At 39.9% G+C, this 14,341-nt stretch overlaps 1 protein-coding gene across 1 annotated transcript in view; it reads left to right on the top strand.

Annotated features, from left to right (window-relative positions):
* Positions 1-14,341, top strand: part of LOC124794977 (aldehyde dehydrogenase 1A1-like) — a 105,106-nt gene that overhangs the window by 45,203 nt on the left and 45,562 nt on the right. The window contains exons 5-6 of the mRNA XM_047258711.1: positions 8,692-8,882; positions 12,349-12,462. Of these exons, the coding sequence (XP_047114667.1) occupies positions 8,692-8,882; positions 12,349-12,462 (305 nt within the window). The remainder of the gene's footprint in view (positions 1-8,691; positions 8,883-12,348; positions 12,463-14,341) is intronic.

Genomic DNA, 14,341 nt, shown 5'->3' with positions numbered 1-14,341 from the left:
ACAACATTATCTATGTGATCATTCCAATTTATGTTATTTATAATTGTAATCACTAAGTATTTAGTTGAATTTACAGCCTTCAGATTTGTGTGACTTATCACATAATCGAAATTTTGTGGAGTTCTTTTAGTACTCATGCAAATAACTTCACACTTTTCTTTATTCAGGGTCAATTGCCACTTTTTGCACCATACAGATATATTATCTAAATCATTTTGCAATTCATTTTGGTACCTGATGACTATGCAAGACAGTAAATGACAGCATCATCTGCAAACAGTCTAAGATGGCCACTAAGATTGTCTCTTATATCGTTAATATAGATCAGGAACAACAGAGGGCCTACAACATGTCCTTGGGGAATGCTGGATATTACTTCTATTTTATTCAATGACTTTCTGTCTATTACTATGAACTGTGACCTTTCTGACAGAAATCATAAATCCAGTCGCACAACTGAGGTGATATTCCATAGGCACGCAGTTTGGTTAGAAGACACTTGTGAGGAACATTGTCGAAAGCCTTCTGGAAATCTAAAAATATGGAATCAATTTGACATCCCCTGTCAATAGCACTCATTATTTCGTGAGTGTAAAGAGCTAATTGTGTTTCAAAAGAATGATATTTTCTGAATCCGTGCTTACGATGTATCAATAAATCATTTTCTTTGAGATACTTCATAATGTTTGAATACAATATATGTTCCAAAACCCTACTGCAAATTGACGTATGAGATATGGGCCTGTAATTCAACAGATTATTCCTACTTCTCTTTTTGGGTATTGGTGTGACTTGAACATTTTCCAGTCTTTAGGTACAGATCTTTCTGTGAGCGAGTAGTTGTATATAATTGCTAAATATGGAGCTATTGTCTCAGCATACTCTGAGAGGAACCTGACTGGTATACGATCTGGACAAGAAGCCTTGGATTTATTAATTGATTTAAGCTGCTTTGCAACACCGAGGATATCTACTTCTATGTTTCTCATCTTGGCAGTTGCTCTTGATTGGAATTCAGGAATATTTACTTTGTCTTCTTTGGTGAAGGAGATTCGGAAAACCATGTTTACAAACTCTGCTTTAGTGGCACTGTCATCAGTGGCTTCAGCATTGTTATCACTCAGTGAAGATATTGATTGTGTTTTGCCACTGGTGTGCTTTATATGGCCATAGTCTCTTTGGGTTTCCTGCCAGATTTCAAGACAGAGTTTCATTATGGAAATCATTAAAAGCATCTCACATTGAAGTATGTGCTATATTTTGAACTTCTGTAAAACTTTGCCAGTCTTGGGGATTTTGCATTCCATTAAATTTGACATTCTTTTTCTTGCTGCTTCTGCAACAGCAATCTGGCCCATTTTGTGTACCATGGGGGATCAGTACCATCACTTATTAATTTATGTGGTATATATCTCTCAATTGCTGTCGATACTATCTCTTTGAAATCATTCCACTACTTTCCTACGATTACATGATCAGATCGGAAGGAGTGAAGACTGTCTGTAAAATGGCATTAAGAGCATTTTTATCAGCTTTTTTAAATAGATATACTTTTCATTTCCTTTTGATGGTTGTGGGTGTTACGGCATTCAACCTAGCAGCAACTCCCTTGTGGTCACTAATCCCTGTATTCATCATGGTGTTCGCTATTTGTCCAGGATTATTTGTTGCTAAGAGGTCAAGTATGCTTTTGCAACCATTTGCACTTCGAATGGGGTCATGAACTACTTGTTCAAAATAATTTTCTGAGAAAGCATTCAGTACAATTTCGGATGACATTTTATGCCTGCTGCCAGCTTTAAATGTGTAATTATTCCAGCATATCGAGGGTAGATTGAAGTCTCTGTGTGAGTGGGGTACCTATTTGAAATGAGACTCAAGTTTTCTTTGAACTGTCCAGCAGCTATATCTTCTGAGTCGGGGTTGATAAAATGATCCAATTAATAGTTTAGTCTGATTGTCAAGTATAATCTCTATTTTGCAGGAACTGTCTACTTCAATTTCACTACAAGGCTAACTTCTTCTGACAGCAATAAATGCTCCACCACCAATTGTATTTAATCTATTCTTTCTGAACACTGTTAGATCTTTTGAAAAAAAATTGTGGCTGAACTTATTTCTGCTTTAGCCAGCTTTCTGTACCTATAACTATTTGAGCTCCAGTGCTTTCTATTAGGGCTTGGAACTCTGGTCCTTTCCCAACACAGCTATGACAATTTACAATTACAATACCAATTGTTTCCACAACTAACTTACTGTGTTTTACCTGTCCCCTTTTAGATGGACACCCTTTCTGTGGTTCCCTGAGATCCTGTAACCTAAAAAACCACCCATTCCCTTCCCCACAGCCCCCACTACCCGTGTAGCTGCTCGCCGCGTGTAGTGGACTCCTGGCATATTAAGCAGAACCTGGAAACCCACCACCCGATGGCAAAAGTCAAGGAATCTGCAGCCTACATGGTCACAGAAATGCCTGAACCTCTAATTTTGACCCTCCATTTGGCTCTGCACCAAAGGGCCACATTTGGCTCTATTGGTGATGCTGCAGGTGGTGAGATCTGCTTTAATATTGCTAGCAAGACTGGCAGTCTTTACCACTTCCGCTAACCACATGACACCAAAGAATCTCCTTCGATCCAAAGTGACACACGTCATTGTTACTGAAATTGGCCACCACCTGCAGTTGGCTGCACCCTGTACTCTTCATGGCTTCTGGAAGCACTCTTTCCACATCCAGAATGACTACCTGGTATGCACACGGAGTGCACATTGGCTTCCTTCCCCTCCTTGGCAACCATGTTCCTAAGGGGCCCCATTACACGCCTGATGCTGGAGCTTTCAACTACCAGCAGAGCCACCCTCTGTGATTGCCCACACCTTGTGGGCTGAGAAGCTTCCACTGGAACAGGGTGGACAACTGTGTCCAGCTCAGAGACATAGTCATCCACATATAATGCTCGAAATCTGTTAGTCAAACAAACCGGGGAGGCCCTACGATCAGCCCCTAGGAAAGTTTTTTGCTGCCTGCCAGACTTTTGAATGATCTTGCACTCAACCATGGGTGTGGGGTCAACCTCAATGCAGGCAGTACCTGGGGTGACCACAACAGTGGACTGATCGGGGGACACATGGGACATGCTTGACGTCCCTTTCATCCCCACGTCCAGCCCCCACGGTGGTGCCCCTTCGCTGCAGCCTCAAGCTGTGTGACGGAAGCCAACGCAGCCTGGAGCTCTGAACAAAGGGTCACCAACTCAGGTTGCATCTGTACAGAGCAATCACAGTCCCTATCCGTTACTGCAGTTGCTCCTGTTTGAAGCTCGTAAAAATATAAAAATATGTAACAAATGAACAGGGTACTTGGCTTATTAGCAGCAGGAATTCGAGCTGCTCTCTCACTAACAGTCTAAATGACACTGAGCTACACTAATCAAAACAAACAAAAGCCTATACGATACGAGGGTTGATAACAACGGCGATACTGTACGCTACGCTGTTATTAAAATAAAAGCTTGTGCCTAGTAAGCACTCGAACACACAAGAAATTACAAAAATAATGTAGTAACTACACAGGTATCTGTAAATAAGTTGCTTTAAGCTGTTGGAAGCTCATAAAAATATATAACACATGCATGGTGTACTCGCATTATTAGCAGCAGGAACACGAGGTGCTCTGTCTCTGACGGTCAGTCCGACACTGCTGTCCCTCATGTCAAATGCGTACCTATAGTAGTTTCTAAAAATTTTGTGTTGCTTACTTCATTAAGTGCCTCACTATTAACTTATCAACTGAAATAATGAATTTTTGAGAATATATAATGTAATTGCATATGTAAACAATCTACTCACCAAGTGGTGGCAGGAGAACAAACATAAAAAAGGAATTGGAATTTGCAAGCTATTGGAACCAGTGATATTTTCTTCTGGCAGAAGAGTTGAAGGGGAAGGAAGAGGGGTGAAGGAAAAGGTCTTATGAGGTTTAGGAAATGGGGAGAGTTCAGAAAAGTCACCCAGAATCATGGGTCAGCAAAGACATACCAGACAGGATGAGAAAGAAAGATTGATTGTTGGATGCTGCACTGGATGAGATTTGAAAACCTGAGAGCTTAACTTACAAGTTAGTAAGAGCAGGAAGCTAAGTGCATTGCATATGGTAGAGGTGGGGACAGGACAAAGTAGAAGATATAGAAAGATATTGAAAACTAAAATGGATTCAAAAAAGGAATAGTTACTGAGAAGAATGCTAACATGGGAGAAGTTAATGTAAGTTAAAGCCAGGTGGGTGATAAGAAGCAGGAACATGTTGTAAAGCCAGTTCCCACCTGTGGAGTTCTGAAAAACTGGTGTCTGAGGAAGAATCCAGATGGCATGTGTGGTGAAACAGCCACCGAGAATGTATGTTGCCAGTATATTCTCTCTGCCTATGCCCTTTTATCCCAAAACGTAACTTGGTAAACAGTGTTTACGTAATAGCTGGTATATGACGTGTCAACTCACCAGTGGCTCTCCCTCTGACAGTATATGTTTTGCTACTTACAGGGCTAGTATAGGCAGTGGTATGGCAAGTCTTATAGTAGAGATGGTTATGGGGATAGATGCCATAGGTAGGGAAATGAGTGCAGAAGGAGCATAGGGTCTGTCAAGGATATTGTGGAGATTGGGTGGGCAACAAAAAGCTATTCTAGGTGTGGTGGACAAAATGTCAAACAGAATGGAACTCATTTTAGGAAGTCATAGCTTTGTTGAAGTAGCTGATTAATGCTATCAAGACCTGGATGATAGTGAGTGACAAGAAGTGTACTCATAAGTTGTCTTTTGGAGGGATCAGCATTTCCAGCATTGGATGTAATAATAATAATGTAGTGTGACGAGGGCCTCCCGTCGGGTAGACCACTCACCTGGTGCAAGTCTTTCAATTAGACGCCACTTCAGCAACTTGTGCAGCGATGGGAATGAAATGATGATGATTAGGACAACACAACACCCAGTCCCTGAGCAGAGAAAATCATCGGCCCAGCCGGGAATCAAACCCATGCCCCTAGGATTGACAGTCCGTCGTGGTGACCAATCAGCTACTGGGGGCGGACAGCATTGGATGTGATGGCCCAGGAAATCTGCTTTTGAACTAGACTGGTGAGGTAATTAAATCCAGTGAAGGTTGCAAAAGTTTGAAAATTTCAGTACCTTTTTATATGTGTGCTCTCCTGTCACCATGTGGTGAGTAGATTTTTTTCTGTCCAATTATGTTATTTATTCATTATTTTATTTAGTATTTACATTATACATTTCACACTGTTTGGTTGGAACACTGAAAAAATTGTTTTAGATTGATTTATAAAGAGATTGTTTTGTACTAGGTATTTATTGCAGTTTCTATATTTAGGAGTGCTCCCTCTTCAAGCTCCTCCTTTGTCTCAGCAAGTGTCATTGGCATAAATTATATGTTTCTGTTTAACATATTTTAGGAAGTCATTTAAATAGAGAATAAAATGTATTGGCTTGGGCATCGAACCCTGCAGCACACCATTATCTGGCAGTGTGTGACTCAGATATGTAATTCATTATTTTTCCATCAATAGTATGTCTGATTTCTTTGCATTGTTTCTGTGCAAAATGTGCATTTTGATTATTGCGTAGGATTTCCTTCAGGTCCACTACCTCTGGATCTTCTCCATTTACCTAGAATGATGTACATAGTCAAATGCTTTTGATAGGTCCATGGCGACCCCATAAGCCTTCTGCTGCCTGTCAAGTGAACTCACAATATGTTCAACTAAAGTGTTGATGCTGTTAGTGTTCATTATCCTTCTCCAAAAACATGTTGTGGTGAGTTGCAATTAATTCTTAAGTCTTGTTAAAACTATTACAGTGATCACTAGCAAATTCACATGAGTTTCCTTGCTCAGTCAAGCTGCTCACAGATAATAAATATATCTTCAATTCTGGAGCACACACAACAGTTTTCACTCTTATCACAGTGAGTCTTTCCAAGTACTATTGTTAAATCAACTTCTCCAGACCATAACATTGGAATTTCAGAGTGGTTAGCTGCCACAAGTTTGTGCATACTACCATTGTCTACTGTATCCTTTATACAGTTTTTATTTGCATGAGATGGCACACTAGCACCCATATCAACTTAACTGTCACTTTCATTAAAAGAACCACTGAAAAATGCCGCACTGAAGGCACTTGAGGTTCTGTTTTGTCCAAGTAAGGGCACTTACTTCAAAAATGTCCTGGCTTTTTGGTCTTATAGTAAATAAAAATTGGATGACGAATGTAGTGAACCATGTTAGCATGCATGAATCTGTGGCAGTGAATCAGACTGAAATTCCAGTGTTGTGCTCTGGAGAAACTGATTTACCAGTGTCATATGTGAATATTGTTGGTAAACTACTTCTATTAAGAAGACTGGTAAACACATTACTGTACACTTTATCAGACCACTTCAAGGGGAAAAAACACCATTATACTGCAGTGAGTGCTAGATGACATACAGTATGATGAACATAACATGATGCAGTAGCAGGTATACACTGACAAGCAGACAAATGGTCAAATGGACATGTACTGAGGATGAGCAAAGCAAAGACCCTGGGACATAAAGGCAAAGATGTACAAAGATCATGGCTCACATGAGTCCACAGGTGTTCATTTGAGTGCTTTTAATTTAACAAATACTTCAACAATTTACTGTTAGAATTATGACAATTGAAGTGTCTTTACTTTGTACATGGTCTGATTTTGCTCTCTGTGTGTCCACTGATGAGCACTCCTCAGAGGACCTCAAACTGCTGCCTAGCCTAAAAAACCTAAATGTGAACCCTCAAGTACTTTATCTAAGTAGTTTCCTCTGTGTAGTGCACCCTGACCTATCAAGGGAGTCATACAGTTTTCCACCCCATAATGCAGTTCCTGAGAAATCTGCAGCCAAGACCATCACAGAATTGATGGGCCCTTTGGTTGAGGCCATTTACTCAGCTCCAAACCAATGGACTTTGATCTACTCTGGATGCAATGCTGCAAATAATGAACTCTGTTTGCATCCCATGAATGAAGTCAGCAGTCTTCACCATTTATACCAACTGCCCACACAGGCTATGGATGACCTCAGAACCCAAGTGACAGGAGCCATTGGTACTGACACAAGACCAATTTGCAAACGGCTGCACCCTGCACCGTCAATAGCTGTGCCTCCTCCATATCTTGCTTGAGGAACTTCAACAGATATACCAAGCATACAATGGACTTCTTTCCAGGCTTGGATACTATTTACCTAATAAACCGTAAACTAATTCAGAATTTTGAGTGATTGGAAACTTGTAGGATGCAGAGCAAAACCAGATATTAAACCAAAAAAAGGTATTATTAGGCAGAAAGTCAGACATATAAATTACAAAACTTTGTTAAAAACTAGGGAGATATGCAAGATTGAAGTAAGCAACATGTTAAGGATCTCAGAAAATGAAGATGATACTTATATAGACAAAGGTGAAGTTATTTAATAAAAGTATTTAGGCAAACAACAAAATATATTGGAAGTTTGAAGATGATAAATTAAATAAGTATTTGAATAGAACAAAGCCATTACTTAAGAGAACATGAGAGTCTCAGTCAAACAGTGATAGGAACAGGGAAGACTATACTGAATTAAAGAAAACTATTCATAAATGTGTACAAGAGAAAGTGAGATGATATAAATAAAATGTGGTTAGAAACATGACTAAAACAGTAACAAGTGTATATAAGACAAAAACTAAATGTGTGCTGTGTGAACATCACATTTCAGCAGATAGCAGATGGCTCAGTAAGAATGAGGAGAAATCTGTACAAGCCTTTGAAAATTTATTTTAATATTTTGTAATAAAAGAGGTTAATAAAAAATACAAGCAAAACGTTTTTCTCCATGGATTCCAAATGAAAATTAAAGTGATCTACTAACCATTCCTGTTACAAGTTATTTATCAGCAACACTGTAATAATGTGGATTGTAAAAAGCCTACTGTTCATACTGCACCTAGAAACACCTATCAATGGCCACAAGAGGGTGTGCTAATGTAAAGATTTTTCATAAAATAAATAAACATCAGCTATTCTGCATATTGTTCTTCTTTCAATTGTATAAACATCAGCTATTTTGTATATTGTTCTTCTTCGAATTGTATTATATTCAAATAATTTGTATCTATGAATGGAGTATAGTGGATTAATTATGTTTATAGTTAAAACAGTTCACAGAAGCAGTTGGTAACTGTCACATCTTTGTTAATGTATACATTGGTTCATTGGTTCATTTCACATCTCTGAAGGTGCTTCTTTACAATAGGGTCTACATAATGTAATGTATTCAGTTACTGGGAGTGAGAAGATGAAGTAAAATATCAGAAGTAACAATAATTGTTCTTTGTTAATTTCTACAAAATTCTTTTATCCACCTTTCATTTTTACTACTGCCCTCTTTCTCTTTCTAAAGGAGCTGTCTAGAAAGTTCTAAGAAACTTGCAGTTCAATATTTTTTTTTCTTCCATCTCTTTCAGTCCCCTCCAGTTTTTCTTTTTTCAACAGTAATTAATTATCAAGTGATGTTAATTACCATATTGAGGTAGCATACATGAATTTATAGCTTGTGTACATGTATGTTTTAAATGACTAAGATGAAATAACATGACATTGGTCCTTAAATTCCAGATGGCCCTTACTTCACCTACACACGGAAAGAACCTGTTGGTGTGGTTGGCCAAATAATACCGTGGAATGCTCCAGTGCTGATGGCTGCATGGAAGTTAGCTCCTGCTTTTGCCACAGGTTGTACTGTAGTGCTGAAGCCTGCTGAAGACACACCTCTCTGTGCGTTATATATTGCAGCCCTGTGCAAAGAAGTATGTATCTCCATTTCTTTAAAACCTCCTTTCACCACATAAAAGAAATAGAAAATCCAGGATGGAATGTTACAATATTATGAAAAGGTTAGTTGCTACTCACCATATAGTATAAATGCTGAGTCGCAGATAGACACAAAAAATGATGGCAGGGTAGGGCTGGGGAAGAGTAAAGTGCTGCTTGTGGGAGCATATAGGGACAAGGTGGAGAGACAGTTGGGCAGCTAGGTGCGGTTAGGAGGTTAGCAGAAAAAGAGAGAATCAAACAGACTGTGAGTGTATTGGTGGAATAGAAGGCTGTCTAGTGCTGGAGTGGGAACAGGGAAGGGGCTAAGCGGGTAAGGACAATGAATAATGAATGATGAGGCCAAGGGGGTTATAGGAACATAGAATATATCGCTGGAAGAGTTCAGAAAAACTGGTGCTGGTGGGAGGGATCCAGATGGCACAGGCTGTGAAATGGTCATTGTAGTGAAGAATGTCATGTTGGGCAGTGTGCTCAGCAACATGGTGGTCCAGCTGTTTCTTGGCAACAGTTTGTTGGTGGACATTAATGTGGACAGAAAGCCTGTTTGCTGTCACGACCATGTAGAATGCAGTACCATGGTTGCAGATTAGCTTGTATCTGTGAAATCAGTATGAGCTGTGAAACCAGTCATGTCACCCACAAGCTAAGCTGCAACCACTGTGCTGCATTCTACACGAGCATGACAACCAAAAAGCTATCTGTCCATATGAATGGCCACTGACAAACTATGGCCAAGAAACAGCTGGTTCACCCCATTGCTGAGCATGCTACCCAACACAACATTCTTCATTTCAATGACTGCTTCACAGCCTCTTCCAGCTGGACCCTTCCTGCAGTTATCAGCTTTTCTGAAATTCCCAGGTGGGAACTCTCCCTGCAATATATGCTACATTCCTGTAGCCCTCTTGTCCTCAACCTTCATTAAATATTGTCCTTACCCATCTAGCCCCATCACTTTTCCCATTCTAGCACTACATAGTCCTCTATTCCAACAATGCGCTCAGTCTTCCTACTTTTCTCCTTTTCCGCTACCCCCCCCCCCCCCCCCCTCACTCCCTGCCCAGTCTTCCTACTTCTCACCTTTTCCGCTACCCCCCCCCCCCCCTTCCCCCTCACTCCCTGCCCTCCAACTAACCTTATGACTGCGTAACTGCAGTACCCTCTCTCCACCTTTACCATCCCCCATCCCTATGCTGCTGTCCCTCCCCCTCCCCACCCCAGCCTTCTCATTATCCCCACCACCCAGTTGCTTCTCCCATTATGCACTGCTGCTCTCAGCCTGGCCTCAGAAGCCAGAGATTATCATTTGTGTGTGTGTGTGTGTGTGTGTGTGTGTGTGTGTGTGTGTGTGTGTGTTTTGTCTGTTTCTGACGAAGACCACATTGGCCGAAAGCTGAGCTTTCTGACAGTCTTTTTGTTGTGTGGCTCAGCATCTATGTTATATGGTGAGTAACAACTATCCTTTTCATAATATTGTAATATTTAAACCACATGTGAGGTGCAACAATAAAGTAATGAGACTGATTTTCTTTGCAAGACGTGGCAACCCTGCAGGCTTGCATAGGCACAATATCTTTGACCTTGGTCTATAAGCTGCTTCTAGTCCAAGCGGCACATTGATGCAACTGCTCAGTCATGAGTTGTGCTGTAATAAGTTAACATGTGTTTGTGTCTCTTGTCACAGAAATGGAACCGCCTAGTATTGTGCAATGGTATGCTATTTCTTTTTGCGTTAAATTGGGTGAAAACGCCATGACAACATACAGTAAGCTTCAGAAGGCTTTTGGAGAGGAGATTATGTCAAGAGCTCAACTTTTTGGTGGCATAAAATGTTTAGTGAAGGCAGAACGAATATTGAAGATGAAGACTGCAGTGGACGACTATCAATGGATGTCAACTTGGCCAGGGTGCATGAACTTGTATGATCTGATCAAAGATTATCCATGAAAATGATTGCAGAAGAACTAAACATCAGTCGAGAAATGGTTAATCTAATAATAACTGAAGATCATGGTATGAAAAATATTTGTGCAAAAATGGTCCCCAAAAATCTCACACCACAACAGCGAGAAACATGGGAAAATGTGGCAGCCAATCTGTTACAGCAAATGGAAATCAATCCAGAATTGTTGAGCCATGTTGTCACTGGTGATAAAAGTTGTTTTTTTCAGTATGATCCAGAGACAAAATGCCAATGTTCGCAATGGTGCTGAAAGGGATCACCCAGACCAAAAAAGCATGCATGTCAAAGGCAAAAGTGAAATGCATGCTTGTGTGCTTCTTTGATTCCAAGGGAATTGTTCATAAAGAGTGGGTGCCTCCTGGATGAACAGTTAACCATTACTACAAAGAAATTTTAGAAAGACTTCGTAAAAGAGTTTTTCATGTCTGTGCCGACATTGCTCATAATTGGATTCTGCATCACGATAAAGTGCCATCCCATAGTGCTCTGTCAGAACAGCAATTTTTAACCTCAAAACAAATTTCAGTATTACTACAGCCAACTTATTCACCAGATATTGCTCTGTGCAACTTTTTTTCTATTTCCAAGAGTCAAAACAGCAGTCAAGGGACACCAAATATCTTGGAGGATATTACAGAAGATGAGTTCCAGAAATGTTATCATAAACTGCATAAGCACTGGAAAAAGTGTGTGCAATCAGAAGGGAACTACTCTGAAGGAGACAACACTAAACTTGACTAAAATGGTAAGCAACATTTTTTCCATGTCAGTCTCATTACTTTATTGTCACACCTCGTATACTATTTTATCAGATGTATCTTGACATTACTGGTACATGTAGTTGTAGTAAAAGTAATGTCAGCTGTGATGTAGAATTGAAATGTGGCACCTACCTTTGCAGTGAGATGCACATGTTTCACAACCAGAATGAGCAATTCTTCCTGGCCCATGGCTCTTTTAACTACTTTAGACCTTAGTTCACTTATATATCAACTTGCTATATTAGATGGTGAAAGACCAACAGTGGTACAATGCCCTTGTTAGAAAGCTATTACAGAAGCAAAGAGAGCTTAAACACAGGTTTAACCAAAGTCTGTGTAGATAGAAGCAAAAACTGAACAAAGCCATAATTAGCATAAGGAGAACAATGGAGGAGCATTCATTGAGTTGGAAATAAAAAGTATGCCAACTGATCGAACTAAGAATGCTAAGAAACTTTTGTCTTACATTAAGTCAGCATGCCATTTTTCAATTTCTCAGTGATCATATTGGCACTGAAATGGAAGATGATAGAAGGAAGGCCGAAAACCTGAATTCAGCATTTAGAAATTGTTTCACCACAGAAGACTGTAATGTGGTCCCTCCTTTCAACCACTCCATGAAGGAAGAAATGGGTGAGAGTGAGAGATTTATGTGATGGTTTATTTCAGATATCATTTTTCGACAACAGTAATTGATGTAAACTTTTTTTTCAGGCTGGCTTTCCTGCTGGTGTTGTCAATGTTGTCCCAGGCTATGGGCCAACTGCAGGTGCTGCCATTGCTTCACATCCTGACATTGCCAAAGTGGCTTTCACAGGTTCTGTTGTGGTAAGAAAATTGGCAAAGGGAACTAGATATTTATGATGAAGGTAGTTATTAATATCATATTTTGGATGCAATCAGCTTGCTTCTGTGGCAGAAGAGATTCCTGTAGCAAGTACTCCAAAGCGTTAGAAAAAAGTGAAGTGTGTTCTCAGTTTCAAGTAGTGTCATTCCGGCAGATGCATATAAATCTAGCATTATATTACTGATATCAGTTAAAGTTATGGTCATATATTACGAACCTTCTGAAGACCAAAAGCCAGCCGCTGTGACCAAGCAGTTCTAGGTGCTTTAGTCCAGAACCGCATGACTGCTACGGTCGCGGGTTTGAATCCTGCCTTGGGCATGGACGTGTGTGATGTCCTTAGGTTAGTTAGGTCTAAGCAGTTCTAGGTTCTAGGGGACTGACGACCTCAGATGTTAAGTCCCAGAGTGCTCAGAGCCATTTGAACATTTGAAGGCCAAACATTTGCACTGTAGGAGTCAATAAGTGTTTCACATGTAGTAATATTGTGAAAGTCTGCTCACTCTCAGAATGAGATTTTTACTCTGCAGCAGAGTGTGCACTGATATGAAACTTCCTGGCAGATTAAAACTGTGTGCCAGACCAAGACTCGAACTCGGGACCTTTGCCTTTCGCGGACAAGTGCTCTACCAACTGAGCTACCCAAGCATGACTCACGACCCATCCTCACAGCTTTAATTCTGCCAGTACCTCATCTCTTACCTTCCTAACTTCACAGAAGCTCTTCTGTGAACCTGCAGAACTAGCATCGAGTTCGAGTCTCGGTCTGGCACACAGTTTTAATCTGCCATAAAGTTTCTGCTCACTCTGTTCATCCATGAGAACTAGGAGGAGGTAGATTATGATGTCCAGTTTGATTCTGATACAGTTCCACTCTGTCATGTAATGACGAAAATACAATCTTACAGAATATAGGATCAGCATTGTGATTCTGTTGAGGACACCCTGCCAGATGGGGCTAAACATGTAATTCTCAGAACAGGTATCCAGTGGAACTGAAGACTTTCTAACTGGAAGAAGTCACTTAATTTTTCATAATAGGAAGACATTGCCAGAAGTGAATGTAACACATACCTTTCCCTCAACTAGGTGATGTGATCATCCTATGTTAAATTGCTCAGGACAGATGCTTAGATAAATAATGACTGTGAATGTTTCCTGTGTGGGAATACCAGTTCTGTAATCAAATGAATATTTATATGTGTTACATTGAAGTTATTTATGCTGAGGGTCAGCTGCTGGTCTGTGTGTTGAACAATGACCTCTTACATATTTTAACAATTTTCTAACAATGTGATCTTCCTATAAACAACTTCATTATCTATGAATAGTCTCAAAGAGTTAAACATGTTGCTTGTCAGTTGATTAACTGTTGTGTATTGTTGTCTTCAGTCCAAAGACTGGTTTGGTGCAGCTCTCCATTACTCTATCCAGTGCAAGCCTCTTCATCTCTGAGTTATTACTGCAGTCTTCTGAATCTGCTTACACTATTTATCTCTTGGTGTCCCTCTATGATTTTCCGTCTGTACCCTTTCCTATTTCGGAATTCCAGTCCCTTATGAATATTAAATTTTCATTCAACAATTTCTTTTATGTCATAATACATTTCCTCTATTCTCCTCCTCATCTGTAGAGCTAGTTGGCACATAAAATTTTATTAATGTGCTGTATGTGGGCTTTGTGTCTATTTATATTGTGTGGCAATTTTTTGATTTAGGAGGAGGAGGAGAGCAAAATGAATGTCACTGGATATGAGTGATAAAATAATAATTATTTAAAAAGATATCAAACTGAGCTATCATTTTAAACATGTCTCTGTCAGTACCAGCGATTGATACAAATCATATTTCTTAAATGAAG

Source organism: Schistocerca piceifrons, chromosome 4, assembly GCF_021461385.2.
Source record: "Schistocerca piceifrons isolate TAMUIC-IGC-003096 chromosome 4, iqSchPice1.1, whole genome shotgun sequence".
Lineage (NCBI taxonomy): Eukaryota > Metazoa > Arthropoda > Insecta > Orthoptera > Acrididae > Schistocerca > Schistocerca piceifrons.
Note: the sequence above shows the minus strand (reverse complement) of the source record. Positions and strands in the feature narration are given on the sequence as shown.